Source organism: Podarcis vaucheri (genome assembly GCF_965113315.1).
Source record: "Podarcis vaucheri genome assembly, chromosome: 13".
Taxonomy (NCBI): Eukaryota; Metazoa; Chordata; class Lepidosauria; order Squamata; family Lacertidae; genus Podarcis; species Podarcis vaucheri.
Genome location: NC_138751.1, coordinates 27,750,003 through 27,769,948, shown reverse-complemented (window position 1 = coordinate 27,769,948; position 19,946 = coordinate 27,750,003). Strand labels below are relative to the sequence as shown.

General features: G+C 40.5%; 2 protein-coding genes across 2 annotated transcripts; both read left to right on the top strand.

Annotated features, from left to right (window-relative positions):
- The first annotated feature begins 819 nt into the window (after positions 1-819).
- On the top strand, positions 820-8,609 carry ELSPBP1 (epididymal sperm binding protein 1). The gene is made up of 7 exons (XM_082195489.1): positions 820-956; positions 2,304-2,450; positions 3,403-3,567; positions 4,710-4,871; positions 5,301-5,447; positions 7,195-7,359; positions 8,360-8,609. Exons 1-7 carry the CDS (start codon positions 890-892, stop codon positions 8,392-8,394), a joined length of 888 nt encoding a protein of 295 aa, XP_082051615.1. The 5' UTR covers positions 820-889; the 3' UTR covers positions 8,395-8,609.
- Positions 8,610-10,813: 2,204 nt separating this feature from the next.
- LOC309516698 (epididymal sperm-binding protein 1-like) lies at positions 10,814-18,372 on the top strand. The gene is made up of 5 exons (XM_082195490.1): positions 10,814-11,123; positions 12,993-13,139; positions 14,971-15,135; positions 16,105-16,164; positions 17,080-18,372. Exons 1-5 carry the CDS (start codon positions 11,057-11,059, stop codon positions 17,223-17,225), a joined length of 585 nt encoding a protein of 194 aa, XP_082051616.1. The 5' UTR covers positions 10,814-11,056; the 3' UTR covers positions 17,226-18,372.
- Positions 18,373-19,946: the final 1,574 nt, after the last annotated feature.

The window sequence follows — 19,946 nt, the reverse complement described above, 5'->3', positions numbered from 1 at the left end:
CTGGTTGTTTATAATGTTAAAAATGTATTAATAAAATGTGACACCAGAAGGCACTGTAGAGCAGTGAGCCTTCAACAATAGAAAATTGCATTGAGAATGATATAACGTCATATTTAATAACATTTTTACAGATCAATGTAGATCCAGCCCAGGCCAAAACACTCAAGGAGTGTTCAAGCCTCGGCAGGGTGTATGACTTAAGGAACATCTTGAGGGCCAGAGAGAGAGACCTGGGTGGAATCTAGACACATATAAAAACCGTTCTGAAAATGCTTTTTTAAAAGCATTTTTAAAAAATACATTGAATTTTCCATAAGGCTCATCATTGCCCTCTAGTGTCACACTGTATATTACACTTAAAACACACTTAAAACATTTTATTTGCAGCTGTATAACTGGGTCCCTGGAGGCCAGGCCTGAGCTTCCCTATCCCTGCTTAGGGATGTAAGAACAAGCAATTTCTATTCTGACCTGTCAAGGTCATCTTGTTTCCATCTGTTGTAGTTTAGTTTTTTCCAAATATAAAATTATTTGTCTTATTTGTCTGCTATAGAATTTATGTAATTTACAAATGTTATTAATTTTACATAATTAACAGTGTAATTATTTCCTCACTATACTTGTCAGTGAAAAGGCCATCCTTTTCTAAGGAAGCCTCCTTGTTTACTCATTGCAAGATAAGGCTCACTTCCCCTTGTTCTTATCACTGTGTACAAAGAGGAAACAAAAAATGATCAGGCACACTGAGCTGCTGTTGGGAAATACAAACACCTGCCATTTCTTGTGATTGTGCAAAGATCAGACAACTGTAGCTGAAGGAAGGAAAGGTCTAAGTATTCTTATAAAAAGAATACCCGCCTCATACCTGTCAGAGTCCCTTAGAGAAGAGATGGGCTCCATAATGGCATTCCTCTTGTTCACCTGTGGTCTCTTACCATTGTTGACTGAAGCTACGGGTAAGAAATATTCCATGAATTGTTTCTGATTCATCTTAACAAGGCTAGTGGATCATTGATCTCTGCTTTCAAAGGATCTCTTACAGCTAGCCATCACTTGCATCAACTTCTGTTTAGCTATGGTCCTGTCTTAGTGGGGAAAGATGACTTACAGTCTGTCCACCCATCAGTAAGCCCCACTGAGTTAATGGGCTTACCAGTGCTATTTTTTCTAGAAAAAGAGGTGCTGGAACTCAACATGAACAGCTCCCTTGTTCTGTTATAATGGCAATGGCACCTACCTGAGAGATGCAGGAACTGAGTTCTGGAGAGTTCTGGCTGAAAAAACAACCCTGGGCCTTACTCCTAGCTAAGTGTGTACAGGATCACAGCCTTCATAGAGGTTCTGTAGCCCTTAAACTAAACCTCAGGCATGTATAACTAAGGGTAGACTGAAATTCATTCCCCTTAAAAACCGCCACATCCTTTCCTTGGAAAAATGGGGCATGGTTTTCTGCTGCTTTTAGAACACATTTGAAGGCACTTTAAACATCTGAAGGCGCTGAAAAACTTTAGGGAAGTTTTTAATGTTTGATTTTTTAGTATGTGATGTGAGCCACCCAGAGTTGCTGGGGAAACCCAGCAAGATGGGTGAGGTATAATAATAATAATAATAATAATAATAATAATAATAATAATAGGCTCACCCATACTTACCTTTGCTCCACATTTCTAGGCACAGGTCTGGGATTTTCAGGTACGCATCTGACTGCTTATTTTTGGACCTGGCACCCCTGAAAACCCACTCTTTACCGCTGAATTGGAGCAAATGGCAATCCATGGAAAACCCAAATTGCCATTTGATCTGATTTAGTGGTAAAGATTGGGTTTTCCTGGGAAACTGCTGGGCAAAATAAACAAACAAATAAGCACTCAGACATAGACTAAGAAAGCATGGCTGCTGGTCCCCAGTGCCTCTTCCACAGCCCAGGTTGGGTGGGATGCTCCAGCGGCTACATATGGTACCAGTCTGTGGCACACTGGGGAGGGGGGAATGCCAGCCCACCACAGGAGACAGCATGAGAAGCAGTGGCTTGCTCTGCATCCACTGCTTGCTCGCTGCTAGTTTTTGAAGCCACATTCACATGATATTAGCCACTATCCATACTGATGCTGTAGTTTCTTGACAAATACTGCTGTTTGGTGTGTGATTTTCTTAAACCAGCTTCAATTATGACTAGAAAACTGAATGCTGAGTAAGTGGAAATCGAGACTGCTGTTGCACATGCATGGATGAAAACTACACTGTTTCCAGTTAATGAATTGTAGTTCTTATTCTTACACCTTTGTCCCCTGTTTCCATTTCAGCTGATCATCCCTGTGTCTTCCCATTTATTTACAAGAATAAATCCTATTCCTCTTGCACCAAGGATGACTATCATGAGCTGTGGTGTGCCACATCGACTGACCATGGCACAAAAAAGATGTTACAATGGAAAACATGTTCCCCTAAAGGTGACCTGTGTTTTCTTCTATTTCTGGTTTCCTATGTCACACATATGCATAACCATTTCACTGAAATAAAGTAAACAGATCATCCTCATGAACTTTAAAGCTAGATGTGGGCTTTCCATAGGCATCTGATTGGACATCATGGAAACAATATGTTGGATTAGATGGGCCTTTGGTCTGATGCAGCTGAACTCTTTCTGCACTCTTAAACAGGTTTGGGACTACCATCAGTAGCTTTTATAGATCTTCCTTATACCCGAACTATTACAAATCTCCTTCCAAGGATCAGTGAAAAGTTGCTTCAAGCAACAAGATCTCTGAAGAAATGAAACACACCACCAGTATGTTAAGTTGAAAATATGGTTCAAACTATGTACCTAAGAGGCACTTTTGTACAAATATTTCCTACTAATAATTGATAAAGATTGCATAGACCATAAAAGTCACATGTCATCTTTTCTAACATTACTGATATTACATTGGCATAAATGCCAGCTATCTTCATGTCTTGTTTTATATCTAGTATAACTGAATTCATGCACTTAATCTTTCTTTATACTTTCTTCTTTCTTTAACATTATTGTCAGTTGAGTAATTGCAACCTGCTCTCACAGGCTCCTGCCCAAGTCTTTTGTCCTTGGTTTGTAGCTATCTTTCTAATTCTTTGCAAAAGAGATATCTGGCAAGGTTTATATATATGTGACTTATGGTATCCATATGGTATCTGAAGAAGTGTGCATGCACACAAAAGCTTATACCAAGAACAAACTTAGTTGGTCTTATAACATGCCACTGGACAATTATTTTTTTAAAATATATATTTCGACTGTGTCAGACCAACACGGCTACCTACCTGAATATATGTGACTTGTTCACCATTTTGTGTTTTTTTTTGTATTTTGTGATCATCACTAGTATGTTTCAATGCATATAATCTCACTCTGTTTGGGTCTAGAGCATGGAGGTAATGATGGTGGACGAGCCTGTGTCTTCCCCTATGCGTACAAGAACCAAACCTTCTATACCTGCACCAATCTAGATTCGCAGAAAGGGAACTTCTGGTGTGCGACAACAGGGAGCTATGACAAGGACAAGAAATGGAGCTACTGTGCTGATACCAGTGAGCATACTGCAGGGGCCTGGAATAACAGGAGTGGTTGGCTGGATGAATAATTAGTCAAGGCACTTTGTAGGCCAAGGAGAGTGAGCGGGAAGTTCAGTATTCCCCAATCTGGTGCCCTCCAGACATTTTAAACTGCAGTTCCCATCACCACTGACCAGTAGCCATATTTGTTGGGGACACACTGATGTGAAACACCTGGAAGGCCCCACGTTGGGAGCACTTGCTTTGCATGCAAAACATCAAAATTTCATTCACCAGAATCTCCAGGTAGGACTGGAAGAGAGTCCTTGCCAATCAGAGTAGACAACACCAAGCTAGATGGATCTAGCGTCTGACTCAGTTATAGCGTTGTAACAGTGGTACAATAGAAGTTATAGAACAAGGAATATTATAGGACTCAGCTACATTAGCCAAAACCCCACGTTTTAAATGTGTAAAAACATGCAACACCAGATGGCACTGTAGAGCACAAAACTTTTCTATCCGATTTTAAATGTTTTTTTCTTTTGTTATAATGATTTGATTTATTACTTATTTATAGTGTTTTTCCCCCCTGTGTGTAGATCCACCCTATGTCTTGTGACTCATGTCACAAAGACATAATCCTCCCTCTCTCCCATAGATCAACCCAAATATTATTCTTAAAAATTAATATTTATTGATTTTTAAAATAAAAGTTGAGAAGGTGGATTGGCATTACAAAATGTTCAAAACAAATACAATCTTTCAAAATAGGTGAACATGGTTCAAACCAACACCAGAAAATAAAATAAAAATAAAATTCTACCACCAATCAATATGTATTAGTCATCAGAGCCCTTTTTTCACTGTTTCATATTTTAAAGCAAATATTCTTGATCACAATGAATACCAGAGAATCATGTGAGTAGAGCAAAATAACTCGAGAAATGTAGCAAATTCACTGTGCCCACAAAAAGGGGGGTGGCATAGAATTACTGAACCTTTCTAGAGGAATTAGTGCTGATTTACAAGTCTGCTTTCAATATCTAGTCTCTAGTTTGGTACTTTTGAATGTGTTGTAGGACAGAGAAAATGGATAGGAAATAGGACATTAATGACAGGATTAGGGAACCCCTGTTGTATGAGATGACCATCCCTCTGTCTCCACCTTTCTGCAGGACTTTCTGCCAATTCTCATGGGCCGTGCGTCTTTCCTTTCATCTACAAAGGCAAATCCTACTCATTTTGCACAACAAGTGGGGCATCTACTGGAAAGCTCTGGTGCTCCCTCACCAGCAATTACGATACAAACCCCAAATGGACTTACTGCGATCCTTCAGGTAGGGGATGAAATCCAGAGGGAAAAGTCAGATACCCTTGTTTTATCACTGGGGAACCTATAAGAGGAGGTGGGTGGGTCAGAAGAGAGACAAGGTTTGTTTTGTGTGATGGACTGGAAACATCTTCTCCTCTTTGGCAATTTTATTCAGAATTAAATATTCACATTGGTGGGAGCCTACATGGTGTACATTTATGGAGAAAAATCAGGGGTGTGTAGGATGTACATTCAAGATATGATTTTGGTAATACTTTTGGATGCATCTAGAGTTTCGTCTTCTGCCTTCAAAGCTGACTCATGTGCTCATGAGTCTGGAAACAGCAAAACTATTGCATATGGACCTTGAGTCAGCTTTCTTCTTACCGTGCATTTCCCACTAATCCCTCTTAATGTAGTTTTGCAATTCCCAAACCTTTTATTTCTTCCTCAGAACCACGCCCTTGCACCTTCCCCTTCATTTTCAAAGGGAAATCCTACTCTGCCTGCACCACGGATGGATCTGGAGATAGCACACTGTGGTGTGCCACGACTGCGAACTATGACAAAGACAGTAAATGGAAGGCATGTGCCCTTCAAGGTAGGCCATGTTGTGGCAGGAAACTTGTCAACTATTTTCAGGAATAAGGGAACTTATTCCATGGAAGTTTGGTATAGATGTAAAACAGTGGTTTACAATGGTACCTCAGGTTAAGTACCGTACTTAATTCGTTCCAGAGGTCTGTTCTTAACCTGAAACTGTTCTTAACCTGAAGCACCACTTTAGCTAATGGGGCCTCCCGCTGCTGCCGCGCTGCCAGAGCCCGATTTCTGTTCTTATCCTGAAGCAAAGTTCTTAACCTGAAGCACTATTTCTGGGTTAGCGGAGTGTGTAACCTGAAGCGTATGTAACCCAAGGTACCACTGTACTAGGGATTGCTATATGGGATTGATTGGGGCAAAAAAAACCTAATAAGGATAATAATATTATATCTGCATATGAAGTATCTTTAAGTTCACCATTAATTTTGAACCATCACTAGGCCTTATTTTCAATTTACAGAAGCCCCATTGCTTGTGCTGTACTTGTACCCAGGCCAGGACTAGCCCACCCATGAAGTAAGCTGAAGTGACTGCCTCAGGTGGCAGGATCCAGAGGGGCAGGAAATCTAGCTTCCAAAGAGTATGCTGTCCATTGCTGCTACCCCAGGGGGAGCAATGTCTGCGGTGCGCTCCTTGGAGGCTAGATCTGCTGTCTCTTCGGCAGCCTCCTCAATGCTGCCTCTATAGTGGCTTCTCTGTGAATAGGGGGCACTGGTGGTCTCCTCCTACCCCTAAGGAGGAAATAATGGGGGCTGCAATCCGATTGTTTTGTAGACTCATGCAACATCTGAACAAAAAGGGCTGAAAACAGAACATGGGATAGGAATGCTTGGGGAAATGTTGGCTTGGAACCAAATATGGACACGCCACCTGAGAATTTACATATAGTTTAAACGAAAACACTACCCACCATTTGAAGTCGATTATGGAAATCAAAAGTATAGTCTGAGCTTTTAGGGTTGCCATATTTTGAAGAGCAAAAAAGAGGACACATTTGCCAACTTCTACTTTTAGCTACAGATCGCTATGACAACTCTCATTTTAAATACCCTACTATATATAGGCTATAGAAGCTGTGATATATTGCTAGTAGCAATGTTCTTAACTTTCAACAACAACAACAACAACAACAACATAATAATAATAATAATAATAATACATATTGCTACCTCACTTGGCACATGAAAGTATTTCAGCTCATGTCCACATCTTTGTGAACATAAATGTGCACAGAACAATTTATTAAACTATTTGACGTGTACATACGGACTCTCCTTAAGGGCAGGGGGATGTTAACTGTTGCTCTCCCAGACTCCTTCTCCAAGATCTTGTAGCTGAGCCAGTGCCCTTTTAGTTCAGCCACAAGAGAAGGGATTTATACAGTATATAGCTAGTTTAAAATTCTGCTCTGTTGTGACTCTCTGCTGCAGCCTAGCTTAGCTGGGTGCCTTAAATCTGAGTCTAATGCACTATAAAAAAATTCCTGGGTTACTGTAAACAAACAAACAAACAAAAAAACCCAAACCAAAAAAACCTGGACATTTTGCCAAATTTTAAAAATCTGCCAGGACAGAAATTTTAATCTTGAAAAAGAGGACATGTCCTAGAAAAAGAGGACATATGGCAACTCTAGAAAGGTTGCTCAGTCCCTGAGTGATTGGCCTTTGTCCACTTCTTCAGTACATAATTTTAAAACACTTTTCCCTTTTTGATCCTTCTTATTTTTGTATTCCCTGCATCTGTAGAATATGAAGGGAACTCCAATGGCCAGGCCTGTGTCTTCCCCTTCACCTACAAGGGCCGGAAATTCTTTACCTGCACCAATGAGGATTCTGATCATGGCAGGTTCTGGTGTGCAACAACAGGCAACTATGATAAGGGCAAGAAGTGGAGCTACTGCGCTGACACAAGTAAGATGATGCTAATGGTAGTGTGCTACTAAGTTTAGAAAACACCTGAAGGCAGCTCTGTTCAAGGAAGTTTTTAATGTTTGATGTCGTATTGTGTTTCAAAGGGTGTTGAGGTAGATATTTTGGTTGCTAAATCAAAGAAAGAAGTGTGATGCGTCGTTAAGTCACACCCTCCAACCAGACTCCAAATCAAAGAAAAGAATAGGTTGACTTCTACCCAATTCAGGTATATGTGGCTCACTGCCTGTCACATTTTGGCACACAGTCAAGACCAGAAAATGCTGCTAGCTGATTGAAATTTTAGTCTCATTTAGCAAGCCCTGCTTGCCTGCCCATTTGATACTTCAGATGACACCCCAATTCCTTTGTTTTATTGCGGACTTGTCACCATGGCATGCAATTTAGCCCTTGTGGTGACATGATTGTTTGTGGGCTATGGTTTTTTTTGCTAACAGTGCCAAAACTCTCTTCATTGTTCAAGATTTTATGTATAAATGCACCCAGAAGTGCAGTGGGTCATATCCCACTAACATGTACTCTGAGTATACCCACTGAAATTAGCCATGCCCATTAATTTCAGTGGGTCTACTCTGAGCATGACTAACATTTGCAGAAATGAGTTGACATTGTGCAGTGCGTACGGAGCATTCAGTAGACATTAGTTGATCAAACGGGAATGGATCTGGAAAAAGCCCAATCTCCATGGGTGCTGAAAACTTGATGTATGGTGCTTGCAATATGACTCTAATGCAAGGTGTGGAAGTGCTAAAAGGCAATGCTATGATGAGTCACTGATGTTTAGCATGGGGAGAGAATTCTGGGTCACAGTGTCTGAGTCCACAGGTTTGTTCTAGATATATGTTATGAAGTAAATCTGTTGTACTTCCCAGGACTTGATAGTTGGAATAATCCTTTCCATTTTTTAATCATTTGGGCTATTAGTTTCATTGGAACTGTTCAACATTAATGGTATTTTGACTACTCTGTTCTCGTTTTCCAGGAGTTCAACCAGGTGGTGGTGATGAATGTCAGTGATTCCAGTTATCCAGTTTTGATCACAACAGGTGGATGAGTAAAAGAAAGGTCATTGAGTGTGCCGACTAGAAGCCTTGCTAAGTGGGTTGTGCTGCAAACAATTTAGAAGAATGATGATCCTGTGACTTATATATATATATATATATGCTTTGGGAGGGCTTTACCCTGTGAGGTGGCCTAGAAATAAATAAGATGTGGCAGTGGGAGATTATTAATCTTTGTCAAACTGTATCTTTGTGCTACAAAAATAAAACATTTCTTCTAGTTTGCTGGGCAGCATAAAAAATTGTACAATGAGTGATCACTATTAAATATGACAAGTGCGGGAGAAACTTTTTGCAATTGCATCAATGAGATTGCATAGTCTTCACAGGATGAATGAAAATATGTACATGTGGCTGGTTGTATATGTGAGAGTTTGTGTGTTCTATCACACACTTCACCCAAACATCCAAAGCATGACCTTGACAGAAAGAGATAACAGAACCAGTGAAGCCAGCTGTACTCAGCTTCTCTGAAGGAGTAACCCAAACATCAGGAACCTTCTGCTTGTTTCTTTCACACTGAGAAGCTTCCAGAACCCTCTTGAATTAATTAGAACAGGAAAGATCTCTACACATCAGATCAATACTTTCTGTACTAAGAAATGCAAACTGATACTGTCATCCACTCCTAACTCGGACAGCCACTCCAGAAGGATATCATGGTTGATGGTATTGAAAGCCACTGAGAGGTCAATGACAATTAACAGAGACACATTTCCCCTATCTCTCTCCTGACAGAGGTCATCATATAGGGTGATCAAAGCAGTTCCTGTGCCAAAACCAGGCCTAAACCTTGATTGAAATGGGTTCATTTGATAAAAAAACCTCAACATTTACATCTAATTTCATTTTATGAGAAATGTTGGTGGCACAAAATAGCATATGCACAGTATGCATAATAGTTTCTCATTTGCACATATTTGTGACCAAGCATCATGAATAGAAAGAACATTTCATAGAATTTATGGCATATTGAGTTTATTGTTAACTGGGAACCATGCTAATCCTGGCTCCCAGGTTATGACTCATATGTTTATTGCATTCCTACTTTATATTTGTATATATGAATGTAAAACATTTTAAATGTGCATTTACAAAATGTAATATGTGACACAGCCCTTAGATTAATAACAAGGATTAGTTTGATGTTGATCAACAAGATTACCAGGAACTGTTGCATGAGTCAGTAATATGGTTTCAGAGAAGCCTGCATTACCGGGGCAGGAAATTGTTCATTTGGGGGGGGGGAGTTTTTAAAAAGTAAGTTATTTGAAATCCTAGACACTTTTACAGAACTGGACACAAATCTCTCATGCTGTTTGCTTTTCCAAGCTTCACTTCATTCCACTAGGGTGCTCTGAGAACAAAATTGGACCTAGTTCCCATTTTTAATTAATGGGTTGTTGAGGGAACTGAGTTCACTCTAATTATGTCGAGCTTGTTGCAATCATTGCATTGCTTGCTATAGAACAAGTTTTCTTGGATTTGCTGGAAAATTTTCTGTACACACTCAGTAAGCATAGCCCATTGAGACACTCCCCTGCCACTGTTGACCTTAGCCAGATTTCTATTCTTTGCAAGGTACTGAATGACTGCTATACGGTACAAGTGGTGCATGGCCGAGCAAGAGAGATACATCAATCAAAAAATCACGGTTTCTTTGCTCAACAATTCCGGTGCTTTCATAAGCAAAAAAGCTCAGCAACTTTGTTGGTGTCCTGGTTTTTACTTTTTGAAATATGCCAACCCTAGAGACAAGCAGAGTCTTTTTTTTTAAATAGAAACAGAAAATATTTCCATGAGTTCGTGTTGCCAGTTGCGTTGTTAGAATGTGCCACAACATCATCCAAGTGACCTCTGCAAGCATGTCAATTTCAAATATTCTGATTATATCTAATTTCAGTTAAGTGTTTTTGTTTACTTAATTTAGGAGTGGCAGCTAACCCCCATCCCCCTGGCTACACCCATGGTTACATGTCTTGGAACTGCTAATAATTTTCAGCAATGATAGAGGTCTTTGAAGGGAGTGTGGAAAGTCAGTGTGTCAAGAATATAACACCCCCACCAGTGCTATTTTTCTAGAAAAAGAGGTACTGGAACTCACAAGGAACATCTCCCTTGTTCTCTTAAATTGGCAATGGAGCCCACCTGGGAGGTGCTGGAACTCAGTTCTGGCGAGTTCCAGTTTTTTAAAAAGGCCCTACTCCCCACTCTCAGAACAGCCAATTCAGAATGACAGTGAAGTTCTTCTGAAGCTGAGGTGTTGCCTTCAGGGTTTTGCAGCTAGCAATGAATTATAGCTCAGACCTAACACCAATGATTTGCTCACTGTAATTCCAGAAGTATTACGTATGTGGGAAATCTCATGCCAAAGCAGTGCAGGGATACAGGAAAGGGGAAAAAAATGGCCTAGCCCAGCTGATTGGCACATACACACCTCTTTTGAGTTTCTTGTCCCAGTATTTAGTATTTGAGATTCCTTTGTCTGGTATGAGTGTCATGGCTATTTATGGAGTGCAGTGTTTTGCAACCATAATTAAGGGTGTGTGGAGACTGTGCTAAAAAGAGGACACCACAAAGAAGCACAGGGATTTCAAACTCTGGAGTGATCAGCAACTATGTGGTTCATCACTCAACTCCTAGTTTGTACCTGGGTCCTGTTACCCTTCAGTTCAGCACGTCCAGGTAAGAATTTCCTTCTGCCTCCCCAACACTGCACAGCAGGAACTATCTCCCTTCTTCTGTTTTATTCTTTCCTGCTTCATTACTTTAAGATTGGAAGCTCTTGTCCCGTGAGAGAAGCTGTGAAGAACATGTTGACTCAGAAACAATGATTTTCCCCCCTGGTGGCATTGAGTTGTATGGAGTATCGAAACCTTTTTTTTTATTTAAAGAGCAACATCATGTTCTCATCTGTTTATTGGGGGATTTAGTGAGGTTTACTATTGAGTAAGGTTGCATGGGATTGTACTGTTAATATATATAGGGTAGAAGTGGAAAAGAAGCATTTGTGCGAGGTACAGAAGATGCTTTGCTTGCCTGGGCTGTGGAACGAGTCCAGTGGGCAAAGTTTAAAGAAGAATCAGGGCAATACTGAGCAGGAAGTGTTATGTAATGCTGAATAGTTGTGCTATGGGCTGAGGAGGCAATGTCTCTTTTGCTACTGAGCCCGACAGCTGTGGCTTCTGAGGAACCATGTTGTATCTCCTTGACACGTTCCTTCCTGTTCCTTTGGTGGCCCATATAGGTATACACTCTGCTCTGCTTCTTCTCATCCCCACCCACTGCCTTCTTGAGTGAGAAGTGACTGAAGAGGAGAAGGACTAAAAAGCAGCAGTCACTGTGAGGACAGTGCCATGCCAGTGCCCCACATGAAGTTCCCCCTTCATGGCAGAAGGGGGTGGCAAAGAGACCTGATAAGGCAGAAGGCTGCATGACATTAGACTTTTTATTTTTGTCATTTGCAAATGATAGTGCATGAAAACATAAAATGACCACTGCTGGATCAGTCCAAGTCTGATTCAGCATACTCCATTCAGTTTTGGTCAGGCGATTGTTTTTCTTAAGGCAATGGGTGGCGCATGCAGAAAACCCCTTTTCCCCATCCATGTACTCCCCAACAACTGGTATACAGTGGAATACAGACGGAAAGCATTTAATTGTTATGGCTAAGAGTAGTTGGTGCTGCTTTCCTCCTGTCAAAGTCATTGAAGTTAATGGCTATCACCTTGTAAAATTTATTATGCTTGATATAATGATATAATATTTTATCTGTCCTGAAACTCCTGCCAATCACTTTCATTGGGTGTCTCTGAGTGTTATGTAGCATTATAAAGGAGAGATTTAAAACCGCTCTCTATCCTGTGTTTCCACATTATACATAATGTTTATTCTCTCTCCGTCCTTGTTGTCTCACGGTCTCCAAACACTTAGGGGTCCCCCCTCCTCAAGGATCGTTTTGCTGGCACTTTCCCATACCTTTCCCAGGTCCACAATATCATTGTATATATTGGTACACAAATGCCGCTTACTGTCCCACAGCTCCAGTATTAATAAATTGTGAGGAATGTCATTTGGGAAGGGTCATAGCTCAGCTGTAAAGCATCTGATTTGTATTTAGAAGGTTCTGGGTCCAGTTTCCAGTATCTCCAGGTAGAACTGGGAGAAACCTGCATCTGAAATCCTTGAGAGAGACTACTAGTCAGTGCTGAAATAGATGAAACAGTGGTATAGCTCACTATAACAGCTTCTTATCTTCCTAAAGTCAGTGAACTCCACCTCCCCCCCAAAAAACCCCGCTTGTGACTTCCTAAGCTTACATTGCATGTTTCATGGTGTTCCCCCCCCCCAAATTTTGAAGAGGAAGGAATTATTCAGTGTTCAGTATAAATGATACTGATGTTCAAGGGCCGATTACAAACATTCTTTAATATCTGGAATTCAATACCATACTCTTTTTGTAGGCTACAAAGTTGTGGAAAACAACATTAAAATAATATGATCTATTAAATTTAAATCACAATGGTCTTTACCCGTTTTCTTTAACTGTTTCAGACGTTTCATCCTGTGTCTTCCCGTTTATCTATAAAAACAAGACATATCATACCTGCACCAAAGATGGATCGAGGTTCCATTGGTTGTGGTGTGCTACAACAAGTTCCTACGACAAAGACCACCATTGGAAGCCTTGCTATGAGACAGGTAAGCACATCACCAGAGTTTGAAAATTTCAGTGAAGGAAGCGTATGCACACACACACATATTTACTAAGAAGTAAATTCTACTGAGTTCAATGGGATTTATTTATTTGACTTCATTTTTGAATTACTACTACTATGACTACTACTACTACTATTATTTATACTCTGCCCATCAGGGCAGGTTCCCTAAAAAGATATTGAAGCAATTTCACAATAAAAATAATCAACAATTAAAAACAATTTTGTATGTACAAACAATGTCATTTATACAAATAATTAAAACTTGTTCCATATATATAAGAACAATTTGAAATCTAATGAAGATTGTTATTGTTGGCATTTGTCTGTCTCAGGAGACCATGGAAGAGACCATGACTTCAGGGGTGAAGTCAAACCATTGGGAGCGCTTACAGTGCCTGCTATGGCTCTGGAGACCAATAGTGAAATGTTTTGATAGAGATGCAGACCGGGATAAAGACAATCACTTCAATAGGCAGCAGAAAGACAATAGAGATGACAACAGTCCAATATTTAACAAGAGAAGAGTTCCAAAGGATAGGTATCACTATCCTAAAGGCTTGGTTTCCATACCATATGGAAAGGAAGTCCTGATGAGATGGTATCTTCAGTAGGCCCTCTACTGCACAGCAAAGTGATCTGCGAAGTGTGCATAGAACTGCTCTCCTCTTCTTAGTTTTGAAGCTCCTCTCCTCTTGTTTCACCCACAAGAGGTGAAACAAAACAAGCTCAAACCCTACAGGACGAGCAGATGAGTTCCTGTATGTCGCAAATGTATTTCTGTGCTGCCAAGCACCACAATTCAGTTGTTGTAGTAGTGCTTGTAGTAATCACCATCACAGTAATTTTACATTATATATTTCAAAACAATGTGAAACAATGTGATAAAAATATATTAACAAAAGCTAATTCTATGAATAGGATAAGAGCTGCATCAAGACAATTAACAGACAGATTAGGCTGGTGGTGTGACCTATCCAAAATATTTTTGGAAAACAAGTGGTGTTTGCAGTGTTGCAGACAGCCATTCGAGAGAGGGACTCAATTAATTATATCTAGATTTGTATCATCCAGAAACACTTTGGTTTGAGAATCCAATGCAAGTTCAGACAGCTTGCCCAAGAATGGAACTTTCTATGCAAGTCTGGTTTCTGCAATTTGCTGAATGACTTTGGTTAATTTTAGTATGATGTAATTTGGGCTCAATTACTCTGAAGTGGTACAGCCAAGAAACAGGCTTACTGTTTGCTTTTTGTGGGAACCAGGCCGCAGTGTTTTGAGCTTCATTGTAACATGTACCCAACAGGCATTTTAAGCAGATATCTATCTGCAGATCTTCCATATTCTTTGCTAATTTATCTCTGGCAGAAGTAATAAGATTACCATTAGTTTCTATGACTTGTTTACAACTACATCTTTTAGGAACTGCAGTTAACATATCAAAGGAGTTAGCAGAAGATACATGAGGTATTACCTATTTTCTCAGAAAAAAAAGTCTGGTCAATTTTTGAAGAAATTATTTTTCAACTTCAGCCTGAACCTTTGGAGAATTTGGAGAACATCAGCCATCTCTTGGAGAATATTATGTGTAATGGTCCTCCCAGCTTAGCCATTTATGAATATTGGGTGCAACTATGAATCCATATCACTCTGCTGCTTATTATGCCACAACACCAATGAAACTTTGCAGTCATAATTCAGTGCAGTCCTAAATATGCTGAAATTTGCTTGTCCCAGTGTGTTGTGAAGCACATAGACTCTCCATTAAACTGGTGTCATAATATTTGCCTCATATATTTCTTGTCTCCAAACAGAGCATGGCGGCAACTCTCATGGAAAGCCCTGTGTGTTCCCCTTTGTTTACAACGGGAGGACGTTCTATACTTGCACAGATGAAGAAGTCATGCCCAGGAAGTTTTGGTGTGCAACAACAAGCAGCTATGACAAAGACGGAAAATGGAGCTACTGTGCTGATACTAGTAAGCCTGTCCATGATAGCCTTCTGCACTGGTTCAGAACCTTCTGCACTACCAAAGTGGAAGTAAAGCAAAGCAACAAGCAGCAGATGGTAACCGCTGGTCTAATTAAGACCAGCAAGATATGGCATAAGCCTAGAAAGAAGGCAGAGGCACAAAAATAGCATTATGTACTGACCTACAGTGATATGTGTATTAGGGTGTCTAAGCACCTATGACACCCCCCCCCCAGGAAGTTGTTGGGATACAACTCATATCATCCCTGAGCATTGGCAATGTTGGCTGGAGAAGATAAGATTTGGAGCCCAACAACATCTGAAGGACACCCCAAACTAATGCTTATTTGTTTTCCTTCTATTATGAGTTCATGGTAATTTAGGGGACATGCTGCTGCGCCCAGCCGGCGATGAGGTTTTATTGTTCCTCACCCTGAGATCTTGGAATGAAAAGCAGGTTAAAATATTTTATATAAAATTACTGGATTTATGAGCCCCAGTATCATTACTGGTACTGATTTGGATTCTTTTCTTGCCTCTGGATGACATTTTAGGTTCAAAAGACTAAGTTAAAATCTTAATAGTTACAGTGTCAAATTCAGCCACCTTCCTTGCTTCTACTGGATGAATGGGATGCTGACAGAACAGATAAGCTCCAAGCTTGTTAATTTTTTATTATCTCACAGCTCCACATTCTTCTGCTCCCCAGCTTCCAGATTAAAAGAACAGTTGATAGTTAATAAAATGCTTGGTTTAAAAGAAGTGAAAATCAATTAAACCTCGATTAAAATCTGTGAAGCTCTGGAGCTGGCTGCCTGGCCTGTCGCCATCATAACCAGAAGCCAAAAAATTTAATAAAGTTATTTTTAACTGTTTCAATCCATCTTGTACATTAAGATGATAAGGCAGAAATTACAGTTCTTTCTCTTTGAATATCTCTTATTTATTATTATTATTCTCTTTCTTTCATTTTTAGTAGTTGTTGGGAAGTCTAAAACTGATGTGACTCAGGAAAGGGCTTACTGTGACCCTGCAGGTAAGAACATGAAAGCATCTGGTTGGCTGCTTTGGGAAACTTTTGATTTGATAGGCTTTTGATTTGACTCAGCAGAGTTCTTCTTATGCAAGAAATTAATTGAGAAGCCCAGCTTGCTTCCAATATCCCAGCTATTGGATCCAGATTGCTTACAGCTGTGAGCTGTGACTGGTTCCGGTATCTTATTCCCAAGCTGTGCATGTCTCAAAACAGAATCAGACAGCAAAGTTCAGAAAAGGACAGAAATCGATGAAATGCTATGTTTTGGAGATGAGACTTGAATAATTATACAGTGCTTATTTCAGAATATGACAAGGAAACTGGATACCAACATTTGGAAAATACTTTTGAGCTGTATTTATAATTTAAACCATTTGGAATAAAAAGTAATAATAATGGGGTATTGGATAAAAATGTAGTTACAGTATAAGAGCAGTAGCCTGGTACAGCAAAAACAGAAACAGCTAAGAGTCCTGAGACATTTTAAGGAATGACAAATTAATTATGGCATGAGTTTTCATAAACTTGACTCGATCAGATGCATGGAGCATTATTCTTAGTTGGCAAGTGTGTGTGTATATCATTAGCACAGTCTTTCACCACAGAAATTGTCTTGGTAGGTTATAGTAAATTTAAGAAACTGAAGATGAAAAATACTCTTTTCTGATGCCCAGATTCTGCCATCCAATGTGGCTGCCTCCTGTTGCCTCATAGTACAGTCACCTCTGCTCTGTCCTCCAGGAATTCATTTACACACACTGATCTTCTGGTGAAAAAATTCCTCCTCTGTCTAAGCATTCTCTCAAACTTTCAGCACACCAATGAATAACAAAGAGACCAAACAAATCAATCAATCAATCAATCAATCAATCAATCAATCATGCATCTAACATTTTGCTTCTTCTTTCCCTGCAGATCCTAATTGCCTTGTAGCTTCCAGAGGGCTGAAAAGGTTAGATAATGGAAAGCATGGAAACATCCTGCCCAAAGAATACAGCAGAGATGAAGATCATGAAAAAGATCAAGAAATGACAATCCAAGATCCTGCCTCATCCTTCTGATTCTTCTCAAGTCTTTTTCAGTATGGAACTTTCAAATTAGCAGAAAAGTTTGTTGTTGTGGTGGTAACCGTGGCGGAGTGACATGCTCTGGCACCCGGAGTGGCGAACAGGCAGGGGTGTCACTGGCGCGCATCGTGGGGGGGCACACGTTGCACGTCGTGGGGCGGGGGGCATGCGTCGCGCTTCCCAGGGTGCACGGCGAGTGGTGGGCATCCGGGGAGGGCCCTGCTGCCATGGCACCCCCAGGAATGGCACCTGGGGCTGACCGCTCCCTCTGCCCCCCACCTTCGTGCACCAGTGGGTGGTGATTCTGTGTACCTCAACAAAACATAGAATGAGGGTCATATTGTTGATGTAGGCTGCAGCTTACAAGTAATCTTTGGGCCTCGCCAGACTGGTGTATTCTTCAGCATGTTGTTGATTTAATAATAATAGTGCATTAGTAGTGGGTCTATACTGGACTGTTTTATCAGTTCTTCCACAATGCAGTAGCACAACCAGATTCCTTCATCTGCCCCAGCTGCAACAAAACACGTCTCTCATGTATCAGTCTCTACAGCCACAGCAGACACTGTAATTCTCCAACAGTTTGGCTTCACCCACAAAGGCACACTCCTCCATTGTCTCCTGAGATAGATGGAGGTCAACAACAACAGTGTTTGTTGCTGCACTATTTGATGGTCATTCTTGTGCTATAGCATGATAAAGGTGGGATAAAAATGAAACATCATCATTGGTCTTATATCTATTATTATCTGAACCATCCTGGGTCCATTTTATTCATGCAGTCAAGGTTCTTTTCAAAGCTCCAATGAGAATAAAACTTTGATGAGTGGTTTGCAAGGTGGTTTGCAAGTCTCCATCAGAAGTCATGGATTTTTATCCCTTAGAGCTGCGGAATATTTTTGGTTCAATGGGCCAAATTCTTATCAGGGGCATGGAGAAGTCCCTGCTTTCCTTCTCCTAGCTTGGCAAAAAGGGATCCACTTGCTATGGCTCTATGCATCTCTTTCCAGCAAACTGAGCAAGATTTAAGCCCCGCTTGTCAGCTGTGTTATCAGTGTTACAACAATTTAATTACTTTTATATACCTAAAATGATCTAACAAAAATGCAGTGCATAAAACATCTTTTGGCATCTTGGCAAAGTGTCTTCAGTTTCTCTCACGTGGTTTTGTAGTGATTTGCAAGCTGCTGCTGACCATTGGATTCTAACCATCAGTCTATCTTATCTCATTGTTCATCCATACAACTCAAGGTGACTGTGTGCGCGCGTTACATGCCACCCCAATCTCAGAGTAGTGCAAAATTCCAGGGGTCCGGACACTTAGTCAGGGTTTGTGTTTCCTTTGGAAATGAAGCATAGCGGAGACTGTAGTGTATTTATTATGTATGGCTTATTTACACATATATGCAACCTGAGCCTATGATGGAGGGGTTCAAAGCATTGCACTCCAATAGGGTCCAGTTTCTCCCATTGATTCAGCCTTGGATCAAAAAAGAAATGAAACATGGCTCACTGTCCAGCTCAAATCAAACATGGCTCACTGCTCAGCTTGCTGGCTTTAACCAATTGACACTTTTTCTCTCTAGCCCACATGCTAGCCAACTCTGCTTTGTCTCTGCTATCTCTCACACCCATGTACTGTCTGACACAGAGTATCTGCTTGGTTAATCTCCCATTAACTTTCTTTTGTTCTCCATGATGATTTTCTGAGAATGGAAAAACTGGTTTGGCCTGTATTTTGACACCTCTAAATTCACTGTGTGGCAGCCAATCTTAATACTCCAAGCAATGATTAAACACCAACACCCACTATGCCCAGTAATTGAGCGGACTCAAGGCACCCACCCAAACACATACAAATGTATCCCCACAGCTACACTGTAGAGTGGATCATGCTGAGAGAGATTGCACAGTTAAAACACATGTTGTCAGACAATTTGTACCCACGTTCACAATAGAAGCAGAAGTGGTGCTGGGTGGAAGAGGAAGAGCTTTGAGCAATCTCTTCCTGAACAGATTGGAGTGTGTGTGTGAAGGATCGTTCAAATCTACCCCAAAGAATGGACAGAACAGGGAAGATCTACTTCTTGTTAGCTGTAAAGTAGCCATATTCAATGTGGTTCCTGCCAGGTGTTTTGGACTACAGTTCTCATTAGCCCCAGCCATTGGTGAAGGCTGCAGTATAGTGTCTCCTGGCAGTTATAAGACATCATGTTGAGCAAGTAGTTCTCAAAGGTTTAGTTAAGGATGCAAAACTCCCCATGGATTTATTATTTACTTTGCTTAATTTAAGTTACATAGTGAGGGAAACAAATCTCCCCAGCCTCCTTCACACAGCAAAAGACCAGAGGTCTTTTAATCCAGAGTGGAAATGAGAAGTTACCTTTCATCATTATGCAGACATGAAAGTTTCAAAGACCTCTTTTGCAGACAGAATAATGAGAGGTTTAAAAAGCAGTGGATTGCATTCATCTATTTTTTTATTCTGAGTACACCCATTGAAATTAATCACCATGATTAACTCAGGCTCATCAATTTCAATGGAACTACTCCAAATAAAAAATGGTTGAATGCAGCAATCTATCCACTGGGTTAGAAACACACAAACACACTTACACATTGCTCGCGTGCCCCCCCATGCAAACAAATCTAACTGCAGTCAATGAAAGACAACCAACTATGCCCTGCCTGCCCCCCTCAACCTCTGTCACTGAC